Below are 16548 nucleotides of genomic sequence, written 5' to 3'. Positions count from 1 at the left end.
TGTTAGATGTTGGGTATGAGTTAGTGTTGCATGCTAGTGGTTATGCCAGTTAGGTAGATTTGTAGGACTACCTGTGTTGTTATATGATTATTTGCATGCTCAGTAGTTATGTTATATGTTGATATGTTATAGGGGATGGGTTGAAGTGATACTGCTCCGTGCGGTAACCAACAAACCCGAGAGCATTCCAGATACGAGCTGTGGGCCCGGTAGGCAATCCAGACTCGTAATGTGGGCTCGGTGGCAAACCAGATGTGAGCTGTGGGTCCGGAAGGCAATCCAGACTCACACTGTGGGCCCAGTGGTAATCCAGTAACTGGAGCACTCCAGATACGAGCTGAGGGAGACTCGTACTGTGGGCTCGATGGCAATCCAGATGTGATATGTGGGTCCGGTAGGCAATCCAGACTCATACTGTGGGCCCAGGGGTATTCCAGTCTGTAAAGCTGTGGACCCATTGCATGTTGTTCCGTTTGTTATGTTATGATGCCGCTGACATGGTTATGTGGAGTGTACGTGTATCAGTATTTTGGGGGTAACTCACTAAGCTTTCGGGCTTACAGTTTCAATTTAGTGTTTCAGGTACATCAGGAGATCGTGGCAAGACAAAGGCGTGATCGTACAACTCCTCACTTTTTACGACTTTGTTTCTGGGATACTCTAATATGATACATTTTGAAAACAAGTTTGAAATAGTTAATGGATTTGAAATGTTTTTAAAAGTTTAAATTGGCTTGAATTTTTCGGGTGTTACACAGGGATACAGAAATGGTAGTAAAGGGTTTGCTCAGTTTTGTACCCTAGTTTTCGGACCATGTCATCAAGCTCATGAACTGAAAATAAATCAGTGTCAACATCATCTACATATGCTACAACACCATCAACGTATTTCCTTCCAGGAGTGTATCTTCAACGTGAAATAGTTGTCATATCCTTCTGCAAACACAAAAAAAGAAAGAGTAAAGTCAATGATTTCTCTACATGAACACAATCGACCAAGAAAAAACAAGTTTTGTTGTAGTAACGTACCGTATCTTTTTCCTAAGTCCTGCACGGTTGCAAATTTTTCTCGAAAACACCATATTGATAGCACCATTGCAATTCCTTCAGCTTAAACCCTAAATCCCAATTTATGTTCTTGCTTCTACGATGGGAATGAACCCGATGATTACAAATGTAACTGGTTATCTTCTTGGGAGAGGGACAGGTAGTGAGTTGACGTGCAAACAATAGGTAATCATTTCATATTAAAGAGAGAAGGTTACAACTGAAATGACGAAATTACCCCTGTAATATAATATTGAAAAATGAGTTAACGGTGAAATGCTAACGGAGTGAGCCGGAAAAACCAAATGTTAAAAGTTTTGAAACCACAGGGACGATCCGTGAGGTTTTTATAAATTAGGGACCAAACTTCAGATTTTCGAAAACCACAGGGACAATTTTTGAAGTTTTGTCCTACTTTTAAAATGGAGGGAGCATTCTATAACATTTTTATAGGGCTGTAACTGTAGATGCCGTATTTTAGAAAGGTGTAGTTGCCAATACCGTACTTTGTAAGGGTTTTATTTGTCAATTGCCCATAGTTTTGGACCGACGTCGTATCGTCATGGAGTGGAGATCTCAGACCATATACGGAGCCCTCATCCTTCAGTCTCTTATTGCTATCGTCATCGAGATGCCGTCCGCCAAACCCTTCTCTGCCGCCGCAGGCATGCTCCGATCACGGCTTACCTCAACCCTCCGCCAGCGGGGCGGTGACGGTCCTAGCCGGTGGACCACCCCCGGACACCAGGAGCGCCCTAACGGATACTTTCTGAATCGGACTCCTCTCCCACCGGGCCAGTCGAGGAAGTGGGAAGACTGGGAGCTACCTTGTTACGTCACTAGCTTCCTAACAATCGTCATCCTCGGTGTCGGACTCAACGCCAAGCCCGATCTAACCCTAGAGACGTGGGCTCACCAGAAAGCCGTCGAACGCCTCGAAGCTCAGCGGATCCTCGCGGCGTCGGATGATTCCGATTGATTGTCCAGTCTAGTCTTCTTTCTTCGGATCCTTGGTAATTCTGTGTTATTCCAAATCACTGGACTGAACTAAAGGAGCAAAATCTTGGAACTTGGATTTGTTCATATGTGAGTGTCAGTTTTTCTGATAATAATGTCTAATATTCGAATTGCTATGAAATTTAGGTCTTAATTTTGGGGCATATTGTTTCTTAAAATCTGTTGCAAGTTCATCTAACCTTTTGCAGTTGGTGATTTTTCTGGTAATTTTCTACATTCGACTCAACTTAAGCAAAATTTTATTATGTATGATTTTTGGGCACTTAGGCTTCTGCATGAAAATGATTTGTGAAATCTTGACTTCTCTTTCAATCTGTAAACTCTTGAATGTGTCTCTGATAAACTCGGATTGATCACACCAGATATTATTATTATAGATGAATATATTCATCAATTGTATAGATGAATATATTGATCAATTGAGTGAGTACACATAATAAATGCATTGAATCGATCCTTTTCAATTATACTGATTGTAACAGATATGTGATCAGAAGGTTTTAATCTTTCTTACTTAGCTTTAAAAAAAAAAAAAAAAAAAAAAAAACATTTTCATGGGATGAACTTCTCCAGGTATATAAAGTATTGTTAAGCTTAAATTGAATACATTAGTTAAAGAGAATACATTTACTACGTGTAACAAGTACCAAATTCAAAATCTTCCACTTTGTGACTTTCCGAAATTATCACAACATTCAAAACCATTTTCAAGCTTTTCCAATGAAAATTTGAAAAACTCCTATGTTTTGGTAACCCAGTTGCAGAATTTTTTTAGAATGCTTAAATTTCCTGAGCACGGTTTGTTTTAAACAAATAGAAAGGGATATAATATTCCGACCTAAACCAATCGTGGAAATGGGAAGTCGGAAGTTGGGTTTATTATATCCTATGAGTGTCAAAAACCATATTTATTTTTTCTTCAACGCTTATTGAACTACTACTATGCAACCAACTTTAAAAAAAAAAATGATTGCATAATCCTTTCTACTCTTCTTGATGGTAAAATATCTGATACCAAGCTATTAAGATGAAAACTAAAATTTCCTTTGTATGAATCCATATATAACACATCAAATATAAAAGATCGTTGCATCAACATAGAATAAATTAAATAACCTAACATTCCATAACATGAAATCTGTAACATAGCATCCGAAACATAAAAATCCATAAATTCCCACAACACAAACATCAATAACATAAGGTGATAAACTTTCCTACTGTTCATACCAAGTCTCACAACAAACCATACTTACGTCCAGCGTTCCTAATCCAATTCTCACAAGAAGTCGGTTTAATACGCAACCAAACCTTCCTAAGACCCTCACTTTCTCCAAAAAGCATAAGAGCGGTGTTATATCTTGGATCTTCTGTTCCCCATTCAAATTTCTCCAATTTCTCAATACAAGCATCTACATCATCATCTATAGTATGGTTTTTCATCAACAACCTTGCAACCTTACAAATTTCTTCCCCAATTTCTAAGATTTTTAATTCAAGCGAATCTTTGCTTTTTCGTTTTTTCGAACGACAAGACGACTCATCACTTGGAGTCGGGGGTTGTTGAGCATGAGTCAAAACTCTTGGAGTCGAGGGTTGTTGCGATTGAGGTGAATCCATATCATGGGGAAGCTGAGAAGAGGGCCCACAACCATCAAATCCATTGGATGTTACTCCCTCAAACAATTGGATGCAAAGATCGGGAAAAAGTAGTGGCGCTGTTCTCAATGTTTGCACATATTTGTTCGACTGTTTAAAAATATTTCAAGTATATAAGAATAATTTATAAGGGTGCTAGAAACACAATGATAATTTTCATATATAAAAGACACCACCTTAATCTCCATTTGCCATTCTTCTTCTTCTAAATTGAATTTGTTCTTTATTGGATCATATGCATTCCCCGATTTGTTTCTCAACCTCAACCAAGCTCCAAACTTGGCTTTCAGATAGTCATAACGATTCTTCATTTGCCTTTGATTCGCATCAAAATCATGTTCTTTTTGTAGTCTTTGGCCTACATTCTTCCATGAATTGACTTTTAAGCTATTCCCTTCCCGTCCATTTACGGTGATTTCATGTAAGCAAGCTTCTAGAAATGTTTTCTCAATATTTTCTTGTTTCCAATTAATTCTAGGAGGTTTTCTTTGTGCCACACCTAAGATAATTTGTAAGAATGATTTCACCAACTCAACAAAAGCCATGAACTATATTCTTCACAAAACAGCAAAAAAATCACATAACAGCAACAAAGACACAAACTGGCATCAATAATTATCAAAACAGCATCAAAATATCACATACCAGCATCAAAAACACAAAACAGCATCAATTATCACAAAAACAGCTCTAATAATACACACAACTTCTATAAAAACCAAAACAGCAAACAAAACACAAAATCAGCTTCAACAATCACAACATTGGCATAAAAATCACATGAAAACGTTTTTAAATCAAGTAATAAGCAAGGAAATTCACAAAACTCGATTTTTTTACGAAAGAAAATGCAAAAAAAAAAAGAGAGAGATATTGAGAGATTCAACATAAAAACAAGACGTTCAACAGAAAAGAGAGATACCTAGAGATAGCGGAAGGAGGACAGCTCGATTTTTTTTGTTGCTCTGGTCGCTGCATGGAGTGGTTGAACTTCTGGTGGCCGGCGATGATTCAAAGCTGATGTGTGGACTGGTGGAGGAAGGAGAAGCTTCCGTCAATGGAAGCTCAGCAGATGGAGATTTCTGTTGGAGGCCTGTTTTTTTAGGCAAAGAGTGAAAATTAGAAAGAAAGAAAAAAAAAACGCTAAGAGGTGATTTTCGTCTTTTCAAACGCTCTAAATGCTTAATGATTCAGAGGCTACATCTTAATGGAAACAGCCCCTAAGAATGCTATATGAAGAAGCTTAGGAGTCTCATAACTTAAATCAGAATCCGAACAACCACCTAATTTACCTAAATAAGACGTATTCAAGTGACTTAGATGCAAGTATGCCATATATAATCCAATTATTTATGTTGTCTCTTTGTAAAGTTGCAATCGCTAATCAGAAATTAGGAAGTCCCTTCATCATTAGGTTTCCTACATTCCTGTAACTGGAAGACATTGTTCCACCTTTCACCAAATCAAAAAACCAGGAGGAGAAGAGGCACACCACATGACCAAAAGCATCAAATGAACACAATCAGAGGTAATAATGGAGGAGAAACGTTCGATTTAACTCTTTTGGAATCAGGAATTCTAGAAAGGGAAACTGCGAATTTCTTAGCTTGATTAACAACTAACTCCATCTGCCCCCTAACTGATTTATCTTTCATATTGGTGATTTTCTTCCCTATAAATCCCGACTAGTACCGAAAAGGGGGTTCCGCAGAAATGAAATTACCTGATTGACGATCAACAGGAACACGTCCCATCAAATCCCTAGAAAGACTCAATACCGCCTCCGCTTAGAATCTCAGCTGCCGTCATCTCCTAGTAAACAACTCGTGTATCGTATCGTTCCTCATCGAATCGATTAGGGCTACAAGGAAGATCTATGTACTCGATTTCCTCAGGCGATGGCTGCGGTTTTGCGGTAGCGTCGCCAAAATCTCAAAACTGAATTTGTTTGATGACGGTAATTTTGAAATGAATAAACGAGGATAAACAAAAACTTGATAATTTGACTAAAATACACATTGGGTCCTTATGGTTTTTCCAAATTTTAATATTTGGTCCTACTATTGTATTTTTGATATGGATAATCCTTGTAGTTTGGGAACTGATTTGTACACAACAATTTATGTATTATTGAGTTGTACAATACATCATTTTAAAACATCAATTGTTGTGTATGGAGAAAAATTGTTGTGTACGAATCAGCTCCCTTGTGGTTTCAAAAAGTTACGTTAATGGTCCCTGAAGCAGTTACCTCTCTCTCTCTCTCTCTCTCTCTCCCCATCAACTTTGACCACCCTCTGCAACTATATATATATATATATATATATATATATATATATATATATATATATATATATATATATATATATATATATATATATGTGGCGAGGTTCAATAGAGAGTCATAATTAACAAGAAACCAATCGTGAGCGTCGGAAATCATAATGATCAACGGCCAAGGAAATACATTGGACGCACACATACCGGATTATACCAAAAAATCCATCTCCTTACAAAAAAATCCACCTATTTTTTTCGTTTAATTTTTTTTTCTTAGGCCACATTTTTTATCGAAAAAAAACGAATATACCGTTGTTCTCGAATTTTCGTCTTCTTTCCATAAAGATTCATGTTGATATATAAACACGATTTTTTTTTCCGAAAAAAACCCACTTCATTTTGTTATTTTTTTCAATATCTAAGTTTATTTTTATCGAAAAAAAAACTAATTATACCAAAAAAATTAATTTTTTGTATTCTATTAATAAACATCAACTCCGACTAAAAAAAACCTCGATCAGTGTAGATTCACATTGTGAATCTAAACTGTAAATATTTAAATTTTTAACATTCACAATGTGAAAAAGTTCGATCAGTTCAGATTCACATTGCGAATCTGACTTACTATTTATTCACACTACACTGTGAATCTGAGAAGGTTCACAATGTGAATCTGAACAGGTTCACAATATGAATCTGAACTAGTTCACAATTTGAATCTGAACTGAAATATAGTTTTTTTTTAACATGAATATGAATCTATGTTTAAAAAGTACAAAAAAGTATGAATTTTAATATATTTATTAATTTTTTTCTATAAAAAATAGACCTTAACTTTTCAACAAAGAAAATGAAGTGAGTTTTTTCTAAAAAAAAAATTCGTTTTTTATATATCATCATGATTCTCTATGGAAAGAGGACGAAAAATCGTGAACAACGGTATATTCGTTTTTTTTGGATAAAAAACATGGCCTAAAAAATTTTAAACGAAAAAATGGAAGTGAATTTTGTTATAATCTGGTGCACGTGAGTTCATTGTAAAAATCTACAACCATTCATTTTGCCGTTGATCGTTTTAAATTTCGACGCTTTGGATTTTTTCATTGGTTCCTTGATTAATAATGGTTCTCTATTGAATTTTTCTATATATATATATATATATAAATATATATATATATATATATATATATATATATATATATATATATATATATATATATATATATATATATATATATATATACTAGTCATTTAGCCAAGCGACGGGTGCGAATATTTTTGTTTTTGACAAAAACACTTTTGAAAAGCCTTTATATTAAATTACAGTGACATCATTAAGGGGGTGTTTGGGATTCCATTTTAAACTCAAAAAAGACTTTTGGCAATAAAGACTTATTAACTCATGACTTTTCTATTTAAGGGGTGTTTGGGATTCTATTTTAAACTCAAAAAGGACTTTTGGCAATAAGGACTTATTAACTTGTGACTTTTCTAAAAGAAGTTTTTTAAAAATTGTTTGGATTAGATTTATGGTGCGAAAAGTCAATAAGTTAATAAATTAAAAAGTATTTGGTTAGCTTATACATGTAAAATGACAATTTTTACAAACTCTTTTTAAAAACTCATATTTAAAGGTTTAGGTAGAAGTTGTTTTAAAATGTCTTTTTTCTTTGCGAAACACTTTTTAAAACTTATTAACTTCTCAAAAAGTCAATAAGTTAATAAGAAGTTTTTAGATGAACACCCAAACATGAAGTACCAAAGAAACTAAAAAAAACATCAAAAACTAAGTCAAAAAGTTTTAAATTAACGGAAACGTCAAGCTTCCATATCACGACACATAAACCATCAAGTATTAAACTAATAATTGGTTTGCAAGTTTAATTCTTTCACTTATTATCAGCAATTTACAACAACCTAGCAATAGGTTTGCAAGTTCGGATGCCACATCTAAACAATAAATAACCACAGTACATCATCAAGTTTCCACTTTTTATTGATGCTTTTTAACCCGCTTTCAATTTACATACATCCTGAAAAAAATGGGAAAAATAAATTTAATCGACTATAAGCAATGCATATATAGTGCTACATTACAGAATATGATATTTCCTTCCATTTTGCCCCACCACCTTACCAACCAACTAATTATTCACAAGTGAAGTTAACCTAAAGCAAGAATATCCCAAATAAATCTAGAAAAAGAATACATATATCGTCTGAAACAACCATTTTGCCATTAGAGAAATGCATTTGTTATAAATGTGTGCATCAAGCTTCCATAATGGGAAATGTAGTAGGCATTTTGTGTCGAAAATCCTAATAGATGCCTCAAACCAAGAAATCCATACTTAATACCCAAATATGATGCAAAATTTATAATGAGTTCAGATATTTACATTGTAAATGGACTTTCGATTTATGCAGAATACTTGTTGTTTAAATTTTCTCTAAAGAATAGATATATACCAGGCAGCCACAAAAAAACAAAAGGCAGCCAAAACCAAAGATCCTAATTCTATTATAACATCCTAGGTTTCAATCCATTTTCTTACACAACATCCTACTTTCAAAGCAGGGCATTTTTTTCTTCATGTTCATTATAGATACAACACGATCATTTTTATTCTCTAACCAAATAATTTAATCAATCATGTATATGAATATGATTGCAATCTAAGATAATAATATATTAGACAACAACAATGTGAAGGTCTTACTATATGATCCCTTCAAAAATGGATGTTGACCACGGCTGAGCATGATTGCTTTCGTTAAATGCTTTCAATTTAGACTCCATAAATATCCTACATAATAAACAGAATTATAAACTAAAACCAGAGTGTATAAATCTTATTCACACACTCTTACGCTCCCGAGCTTGTGAGGAGTATTGGGTGTTGTTGGGAACATTCACATAAAGTTTAATGTAATCTTTCAATCTAATTCTAAGAGCTTGTTTAGATTAGGTTAGTATGGTTAGGGTTAATCAAAGAGCTTGTTTTGGTTAATTAATGTGGTGAATGGGAAGTGTTAGAGCTTGTTAACACTTTCAAGTACCAACTTAGATAGAATTGAGCAAATATCATGTTATCTTGGAATCGCATTGCTAAGTTGTCATACATAGAGTTGGAGTCCTTACAAATTCTGAATTTAATTCACTCATTTAGTTGATTACTTATGTTTTAATTGTTTGTTTAATCATTGCATTCTAAACTAGGGATGAGCATATGGACCGGGGAACCGGCCGGAACCGGCACCGGAACCGGAACCCGATGGAACCGGTCGGGCCGGGACCGGGACGTTATTTTTGTGGATTTTTGGAACCGGGAACCGGTAGGAACCGGAACCGATATAACCGGAACCGGTAGAACCGGCAAAAACCGGAACCGTATGATGTTGTTTTTCGAGGACCGGTTCCAACATTTGAAGACACGACAAGAACCGGTAGGAACCGGGAACCGGTAGAACCGGAACCGGTAGAACCGCCGGGCCGGTTCGGTTCTTGATTTTGGCCGAAGCCGGTTCCCGGGTCGGGTCCGGTTCGGGCCGGTTCCGGCCGGTTCGGTCCTTTTGCTCATCCCTATTCTAAACTCCCCCTCTCTTTACTATTGGTGACCATAGTACCTTGTGCAAAGAGGTATAGACCAATTGTCCCGTGTCTCTGTGGATCGACCCTACTTGCCTTGTACTACCTTTTAGTGCAATATAGTAGTGTTATTTTGGAGTATATCGTACCCCTTTATTTGTTGGGTCTGACACGTCTAACAAATTGGCGCCGTTGCCGGGGACACGATGTTACTAATTGTTTATGCCTAGATCTTTTCGTACAGGTACGCCATTGCCAATTGACTCGGAAATAGAGAAGACTGCAAAGAGGTTACGGAAGCAAGCCAAGCTTCGTAAGAGGCAACCGGGTTCCGGGACTTCTTCATCTTCTAACCCTCCAGTAATCAACATTTGGGAGGATATACCCCTCTCAAGTGTGTCCGCATCCGAAACAGAAATCCTATCACTCTCATCTCAACCATCCTCACCCAAAAATACCACTCCACCATCTTCACCTACTTATAATATCCCAAACACTACACCCACAGAAACTTCAACCACTACTCACACCATGGGAGATAACCATGGAGGGAATCCACATCCAAACCCACCACCCGAACAAACTCTCCGTCAATGGTCGAGGCAAGAGGTTACTCAACAACCTCTTTGCATCACATATCCGGCAGCCACCAACCTAGAACTGAAATTCGGGCTCATCCACTTACTTCCAACCTTTAGAGGCCTGGAAAATGAAGATCCTCACAAGTTCCTCACTGAGTTCCATGTTGTGTGTGGGCATGAAACCACACAATGTCATGGAGGATCAAATCAAGCTTAGGGAATTCCCCTTTGCGGTGCAAGATGCAACAAAAGATTGACTTTATGACCTCCCACCAGGGACGGTTACTACTTGGGTAGATCTTGCACGATTATTTTTGGATAAATACTTTCCCGAGATGAAAGCTTCAGCCCTACGAAGGGAAATCATTGGAATCAATCAACATAAGAGATAGGCTTTTCACACATATTAGGAGAGATTCAAGAAACTTTGCGCCCATTGTCCAAAGCACGGAATCACCGAGTACCAAATCCTCCAATATTTCATTGAAGGAATGCCTTCAATGGAAAGAAGGCTTCTTAATGCTTCAAGTGGCGGATCTTTACCCGACAAGACTCCAACCGAAATCCGCAAGTTAATCAAGAACATGGCTGAAGATTCTAAGCATTCAAGCCATGATGAAGAATGGTACACGGATGAACCCCGAGCTGTGAAGGAAGTGAAAACTCCTCAAATTGAAGCTCAATTGTCCGAGCTTACAAAATTTGTAATGATGTTGGTTAAAGACAAGGGTGTGCAGCCCACACCCCGCCCTTGCGGTATTTGTACTCAAGTGGGGCGTCCAACTGACATGTGCCCTCAACTTCAAGATGAGGATTATGAAGAAGCAAAAGCCATGGGAGGATATTCCGGGTCAAACCAAAGGGGATTTGAGCAGCCACAGAATGACCAAAGATGGAACAACAATCAAGGTTGGGGAGGAAATCAACAGGGAAGTTATCAACCAAGTCAACCACATCAATACCAGCAAAGACCACCTTTTCCACCACAGAACTTTCAGCCAAGGCAGCCACAACACCCTCCTCAACAAGCAGGTTCATCAAGTATGTCCTTAGAGGACACAGTGAAGAGTTTGGCCACTAGCACCCAAACTTTCCAACAAGAGACAAAAGCAAGTATAAAGAACTTAGAGCAACAAGTTTCACAGCTTGCTAATTCTGTAAGCAAACTAGAATCTCAAGGAAAGTTTCCCGCCCAAACAGAAACGAACCCAAGGCACAACGTGTGTGCCATCACTTTGAGAGGTGGAAAGAGCTACGATGGTCCAAAAGTGTCGGTTGATCAAGAAGAAGAAGAAATAATGGTCGAAGAGGCAACTAAAGAAGAGAAGAAGGAAAATAAAACAACCGAAAAGAAGCCCTTTGTCACTAAGTCTAAAGCCACACCTGCTCCATTTCCCGAACGATTAAAGAGCACGAAGAAAGAACGGGAGGAGAGTGAGATTATGCAAATGTTCCAAAAAGTTCACATTAACATCCCACTCCTCGAGACCATCAAGCAGGTACCTAGATATGCAAGGTTCCTTAAGGATCTTTGTGTATCTAAAAAGAAATTGAAAGGAAACCAAATCGTAAAAGTTGGGGAAAATGTATCCGCGGTTCTGCAAAAGAGGATGCCCCCGAAGTGCAATGATCACGGTGTCTTTACCATGCCATGCAAATTAGGGATTCTTTATGTACCTCGAGTCATGCTCGATCTAGGTGCATGTAACGCCCCGTTCCTGGTATGCATTTAAAACATTATTTTTCTTTTTATTTTAGAAGCTACTCGACGAGTCAGTGGCCCTAACTCGTCGAGTAGTAGCGAGTTGGCAAGTGGAGTAGGCGTGGCGACTCGACGAGTCCATATTCCAGACTCGGTGAGTCCGCCAGTCTGGATGAAGCCCTAATTTTAGGGAGTGTACCCTATTTAAACACCATTATAGCCCCAAACCAGCCTCCTTCACCTCTCAGAGACTTATTCCCGAAACCCTAGCCTCCCTAAAGTGTGTGTGAGTGATTTTTGCCCTTGTGAAGGAATCTTGGTGCATTGTTGAGCAAGAAGAAGAAGGAGAAGTTAGAAGAACTCAAGGAAGAAGAAGTAGATCCAAATTATAATCCTCTTTGGCCATCCTTTCTGGTAATAAAGCTTTCATCTTGGTTATTGTATTGGTAGATCTAGTTTGTCCCCAAATTGATGGTTTTGAGCTCAAAAACCCCAAATCCCTAGTGACGAAGCTTTGTAATCAAGCCATATCTCGGATCTAGCCTCTTTTGAGTTCCAGGAGCTCAAGAAGGCCACCTTTTGGCAGCCATTGCCTTGTTCTAGACAAGTAACCCCCATTATAGCCAAGTTTGAGTGTTATTGCTTCATTGCATCATAGATACACGTAAAGTTAGCAACTTTACGTGTTCAGATGGTCCCAGAAACCCAGATCTATGAATTGGATGCACTGAAACTGATTAGAATCGGCTGAATAGAAACTGCATGCAAAGGACTCGACGAGTCGTTCTTCGGACTCGGCGAGTCTGGTCGCGAGTCTTAGATTCCCTGTTCAGTAGTAGCGAGTCTGTTTAGTGTGTGGAGTAAAGACTCAGTGAGTTAAGACATGGATCTGAGTGTAGAGGGACTCGGCGAGTCTACGCCCTGACTCGGCGAGTCCAAGACAATCTTCTTCCCACAAGAACAGACTCGACGTGTTCATATAATGAAGGAGGACTCAACGAGTTGTTCATACAACTCGACGAGTCAGATAAAGGTTGACTTGATGTTATTATAGAAGGAGAACTCGTCGAGTCTTTTCTAAACTCGGCGAGTAGAATCGGGAAAGGGAGTAGAAGGAAAGATAGGGACTCGACGAGTTGGCGGCCCAACTCGGCGAGTCAGGTCAACGGATTGTTGACTTTGGCCAGGGGTAAAATAGTCATTTTTCCCTAAGATTAGTTATCAGTGTCTAATTAAGTGTCTTTTGGGAATTATAGCCGAGGAGTTACCAGAACAGCAGCCAGACAGTTCCCGAGCAGCATCTCAGCAGCCAGCCTTGCGAGGTGAGTTTTCTTCCAGTAGGAACGGGTCTACGGCCACAATGCCGGCCCGTCTAGTTAGCAGTAGTTCCGGACTTCAGTCCGATGCAGTAGTTTAGTATGCTTGGTGTCTTTGTGATACAGCCATGGTGTGTGTTATGTGTTCCGGACTATGGTCCGATGCAGTATGCAGTATATGTGTTCATATTATATGCTATGATTATGTTATGCTATGTTCAGTCAGTTCCGGACTTCGGTCCGATGTAGTGGGCAAGGCCCTAGTTAGTTCCGGACTTCGGTCCGATGCACTGGGCAAGGCCCTAGTAGTTCCGGACTTCGGTCTGATGCAGTGGGCAAGGCCCTAGTTAGTTCCGGACTTCGGTCCGATGCAGTGGGTGAGGCCCAGTATGTGCTTTATATGTTATTGTATGGTATGTGGTAGTTTGGGGGAGCTCACTAAGCTTCGTGCTTACAGTTTCAGTTTTGGTTTCAGGTACTTCAGCTAGCAAAGGGAAGGGCTCGGGATGATGGCATGGCACACACCACAGTTTTAGCCTGGGAGTTAGACTCTGATATTTTGATATGATCTTGACACTAGTTTCGATTTGATAAATTTATTATGACATTTTGAGATACATGATTCATGGTTTTATCCTTTAATATTTGATATTATGGTTTAGTAAAGTTTTCAAACAAAAATTTTTGGGTTGCATTTTTGGGATGTTACAATTTGGTATCAGAGCCTTGGTTTGAGGGATTCGGGCACACTTTCGGGTGTGTCTGAACTCAAACTAAGGGAGTGGTATAAAGTTTTCAAGAGAAAAACCATGTTTACAAAGGATTTTGAGAAAAAGAAAACAATTTTAGAAAAAGTATAGAGAAAAGAGTTTTAGAAAAAGCGAAAAGAATTTTGAAAAGAGAAAAGGGTGTGGTGCATGCAATCAGCCGAGCTCAAGTAAGTACTCCCAAATTATCCATACAAGTTTATGCTAGGTTATAATTATCAGCTTTATTAGAACAACATGCTAGATTAGGACTAAGGACCTAGGAAGGATGCCTTATGTGCCTGTTATATGTGTTTCAGCTCTATGAAAACTGCATGCTAGTATATAATTGTCAGTATGATAGCCAGAGTAGTATATGCTTGATTATGAGTACTCGATGCTCGAATGTTGCTTGATTTGTGCTTTTAGGAGTCTTAGTTATCTTTCACTAACTAGTAAATAAATATGTTACGTTACATATGGTGAGGACTAAATAATTTCAGAAGGTTAGGTCTAGCTCTATTGCGCAACTCTTGTTTGAGTCCAACCGTTGTAGGGTAGGATCTCTCATTCGAATAATTATCTAGTCTTAGTGATATGTAATAGTATTCACGAACTAGTTAGGGGGGGTAGCCGGGACTTCTTGTGCAACTGATAGTGGAGAGTGGGTTGGTGATTACCCTAGGGCAAGCCTAGGATGAATGTAGCAGAGAGCAGTGGTAGTAAAAGGGACTTGGTGGAGTCAAGGCAGTTCTTGAGGAAAGTACGGATAGATGTGGAAGGTAGTATGGGCCCATACTACTGAAAGCAGAGGACCCGTACTCGAATCAAGGAAGGCTGAGATGAGACCAGGAAACTTGTAGTAGTAGCGATCCCTCGAGATATATCTGTATTCCTGACATTGTCATTATGTGTTTTCAGAATGGTGGTTTTACGCCCTAGACCAGCAGTCGGCAGTTCAGGTGCCGGTGAGGGATCGGGATCAGGCTCGGGGGCCAAGCATTTGGATGAACAGACTAGGGAGTTTCTCTCCTCAGAGGTTACTCGCATCATACTCGAGCAGACGCCTGTGATCTTCGGTTCGATCAAGGAGGGTATTTTGGAGCTGATGGACGAGAAGTTGAGCATATTCCGTGATGAGGTGGCGGCCATGATGGGGTCGCGCACCCTCACTTTCAGGGAGTTCAGAGCATGTGGAGCTCCTGACTACCATGGGGCGCGAGATCCCATTGCGAGTACCAGGTGGTTGGCGGATGTCGCCAATGCATTCCGCACCAGCAGATGTCCCGAGGGGGACAAGGTCAGACTAGCATCCTGTCTCCTGAAGGACAGGGCACGAGATTGGTGGGAGGAGATCGGACATGTCTTGGGAGATGACACAGCTCTCGATGCGATGACCTGGATCGATTTCACTACCAGGTTCAGAGCCGAGTTTGCACCGGTTATCGAGGTGCAGCAGTTAGCGAGGGAGTTTCAGGATCTTACTCAAACTACTGAGACTGTGGCGGAGATTACCGCCAAGTTCAGGGAGAGGGCTCTTCTCGTTCCTCAGTATGCGGCTGATGAGGAGACGAAGAAGGCTCGTTATCATGAGATGTTGAGGAGTGATATCAGACAGTTTGTGAGCCGGTCCAGCTGTAAAACGCTGGATGACATGATTGCGAGGGCTCGTGAGAGAGAGATAGATTTGGAGATGGAGAAGAAGAGGAAGCCAAAGGCGGCATCTGGCACAGGGAATTCGGGAAAAAATCCCAAGGTATCGGATCACAGATCCAGAAGAGAGCAGAGCCACAATAGGTGTGGCAAGTGTGGGAGATTGCACGATGGGGCGTGCAAGGCAGGGATCTCCGGCTGCTACAAGTGCGGTCGGACCGGGAACATGAGTAGAGATTGTACAGCCACCACCACCACCACTGCAGCTGATCTGATTTGCTTCCATTGCATTCAGAGGGGACATAAAAAGTCCCAGTGCCCGAGTTTAGCAGCAGCAGGGAAGGTGGCAGCACCTGCCCCTGCTACTTTGAGGATTACAGACGGCCGTCAGGGTCGGGCTGAGGCGCCAGTGGCGAAGAGTAGAGCTTTCCAGATGACAGCAGAGGAGGCGCAGGCGACTCCTGATGTGGTGACAGGTATGTATTTTCCTCTTATCTCTGTATTTAATATTGATTATTTCTCATGGTTATGTGTTTGTATTCAGGGTCGTTCTTAGTGAAAGACATTTGAGCTACAATATTGTTTGATTCGGGGGCCACCCGATCGTTTGTCTCGCTTGCGCTTAGCAAGCGGTTTAGCAGAGCTCCGGGGGAGCTGGACCGTCCACTTGAGGTTTAGATAGCTGATGACAGGACCGTCAGGGTCGCGAGGGTACATAGGGGGTGTTCGCTGCGGTTATTTGATGAGCAGTTTTCAGTAGATATGGTTCCTGTTCCCCTGCGAGGGAATAAGGTCGTAGTGTGTATGGATTGGTTGAGCCCCAATGGGGCAGTGTTTGATTGTGAACTGCAGTTAGTGAGGGTTCACACTCCTAGTGGGGGAGAGTTAGTGATTCAAGGCGAGAGGCCGCAACGCGGACTGATTCTGTGTTCAGCAGCGAGAGCGAGGCGCTACTTTC

The 16548-nt window shown here is 39.9% G+C and overlaps 3 protein-coding genes across 3 annotated transcripts; 2 read left to right on the top strand and 1 right to left on the bottom strand.

The window, feature by feature from the left end:
- The first annotated feature begins 1604 nt into the window (after positions 1-1604).
- Positions 1605-2207, top strand: LOC145137284 (uncharacterized). The gene has a single exon (XM_079071425.1). It carries the CDS (start codon positions 1610-1612, stop codon positions 2024-2026), a length of 417 nt encoding a protein of 138 aa, XP_078927551.1. The 5' UTR covers positions 1605-1609; the 3' UTR covers positions 2027-2207.
- A 960-nt stretch (positions 2208-3167) lies between these two features.
- On the bottom strand, positions 3168-5690 carry LOC145137283 (uncharacterized). Its single transcript, XM_079071424.1, has 4 exons — positions 5447-5690; positions 4646-4816; positions 3900-4222; positions 3168-3813 (listed from the first exon to the last, which is right to left on the bottom strand). The coding sequence occupies exons 1-4, from the start codon at positions 5475-5477 to the stop codon at positions 3301-3303; spliced, it is 1038 nt and encodes a 345-aa protein (XP_078927550.1). The 5' UTR covers positions 5478-5690; the 3' UTR covers positions 3168-3300.
- Positions 5691-10664: 4974 nt separating this feature from the next.
- LOC145139204 (uncharacterized) lies at positions 10665-16146 on the top strand. Its single transcript, XM_079073115.1, has 3 exons — positions 10665-11201; positions 11319-11672; positions 16135-16146. Exons 1-3 carry the CDS (start codon positions 10665-10667, stop codon positions 16144-16146), a joined length of 903 nt encoding a protein of 300 aa, XP_078929241.1.
- The last annotated feature ends 402 nt before the right edge of the window (positions 16147-16548 follow it).

The sequence above is a fragment of the Lactuca virosa genome, chromosome 9 (assembly GCF_052849685.1).
Source record: "Lactuca virosa cultivar CGN04683 chromosome 9, Lactuca_virosa_CGN04683_v6, whole genome shotgun sequence".
Taxonomy (NCBI): Eukaryota; Viridiplantae; Streptophyta; class Magnoliopsida; order Asterales; family Asteraceae; genus Lactuca; species Lactuca virosa.
This window is presented reverse-complemented; position numbering and strand designations above follow the sequence as displayed.

What these genes read in the sequence shown, in the direction of transcription:
- LOC145137284 (XM_079071425.1), top strand. Translation starts at nt 1,610, where the DNA reads ATGGAGTGGAGATCTCAGACCATATACGGAGCCCTCATCCTTCAGTCT.
- LOC145137283 (XM_079071424.1), bottom strand. Translation starts at nt 5,477, where the DNA reads ATGGGACGTGTTCCTGTTGATCGTCAATCAG. An exon ending in CCTCCTTCCGCTATCTCTAG is followed by an intron (nt 4,223 to 4,645) that starts GTATCTCTCTTT and finishes AAATTATCTTAG; the next exon opens with GTGTGGCACAAAGAAAACCT. An exon ending in AATGGCAAATGGAGATTAAG is followed by an intron (nt 3,814 to 3,899) that starts GTGGTGTCTTTT and finishes ATTTTTAAACAG; the next exon opens with TCGAACAAATATGTGCAAAC.
- LOC145139204 (XM_079073115.1), top strand. Translation starts at nt 10,665, where the DNA reads ATGCCTTCAATGGAAAGAAGGCTTCTTAATGCTTCAAGTGGCGGATCT. An exon ending in CACAACACCCTCCTCAACAA is followed by an intron (nt 11,202 to 11,318) that starts GCAGGTTCATCA and finishes CAAGTTTCACAG; the next exon opens with CTTGCTAATTCTGTAAGCAA.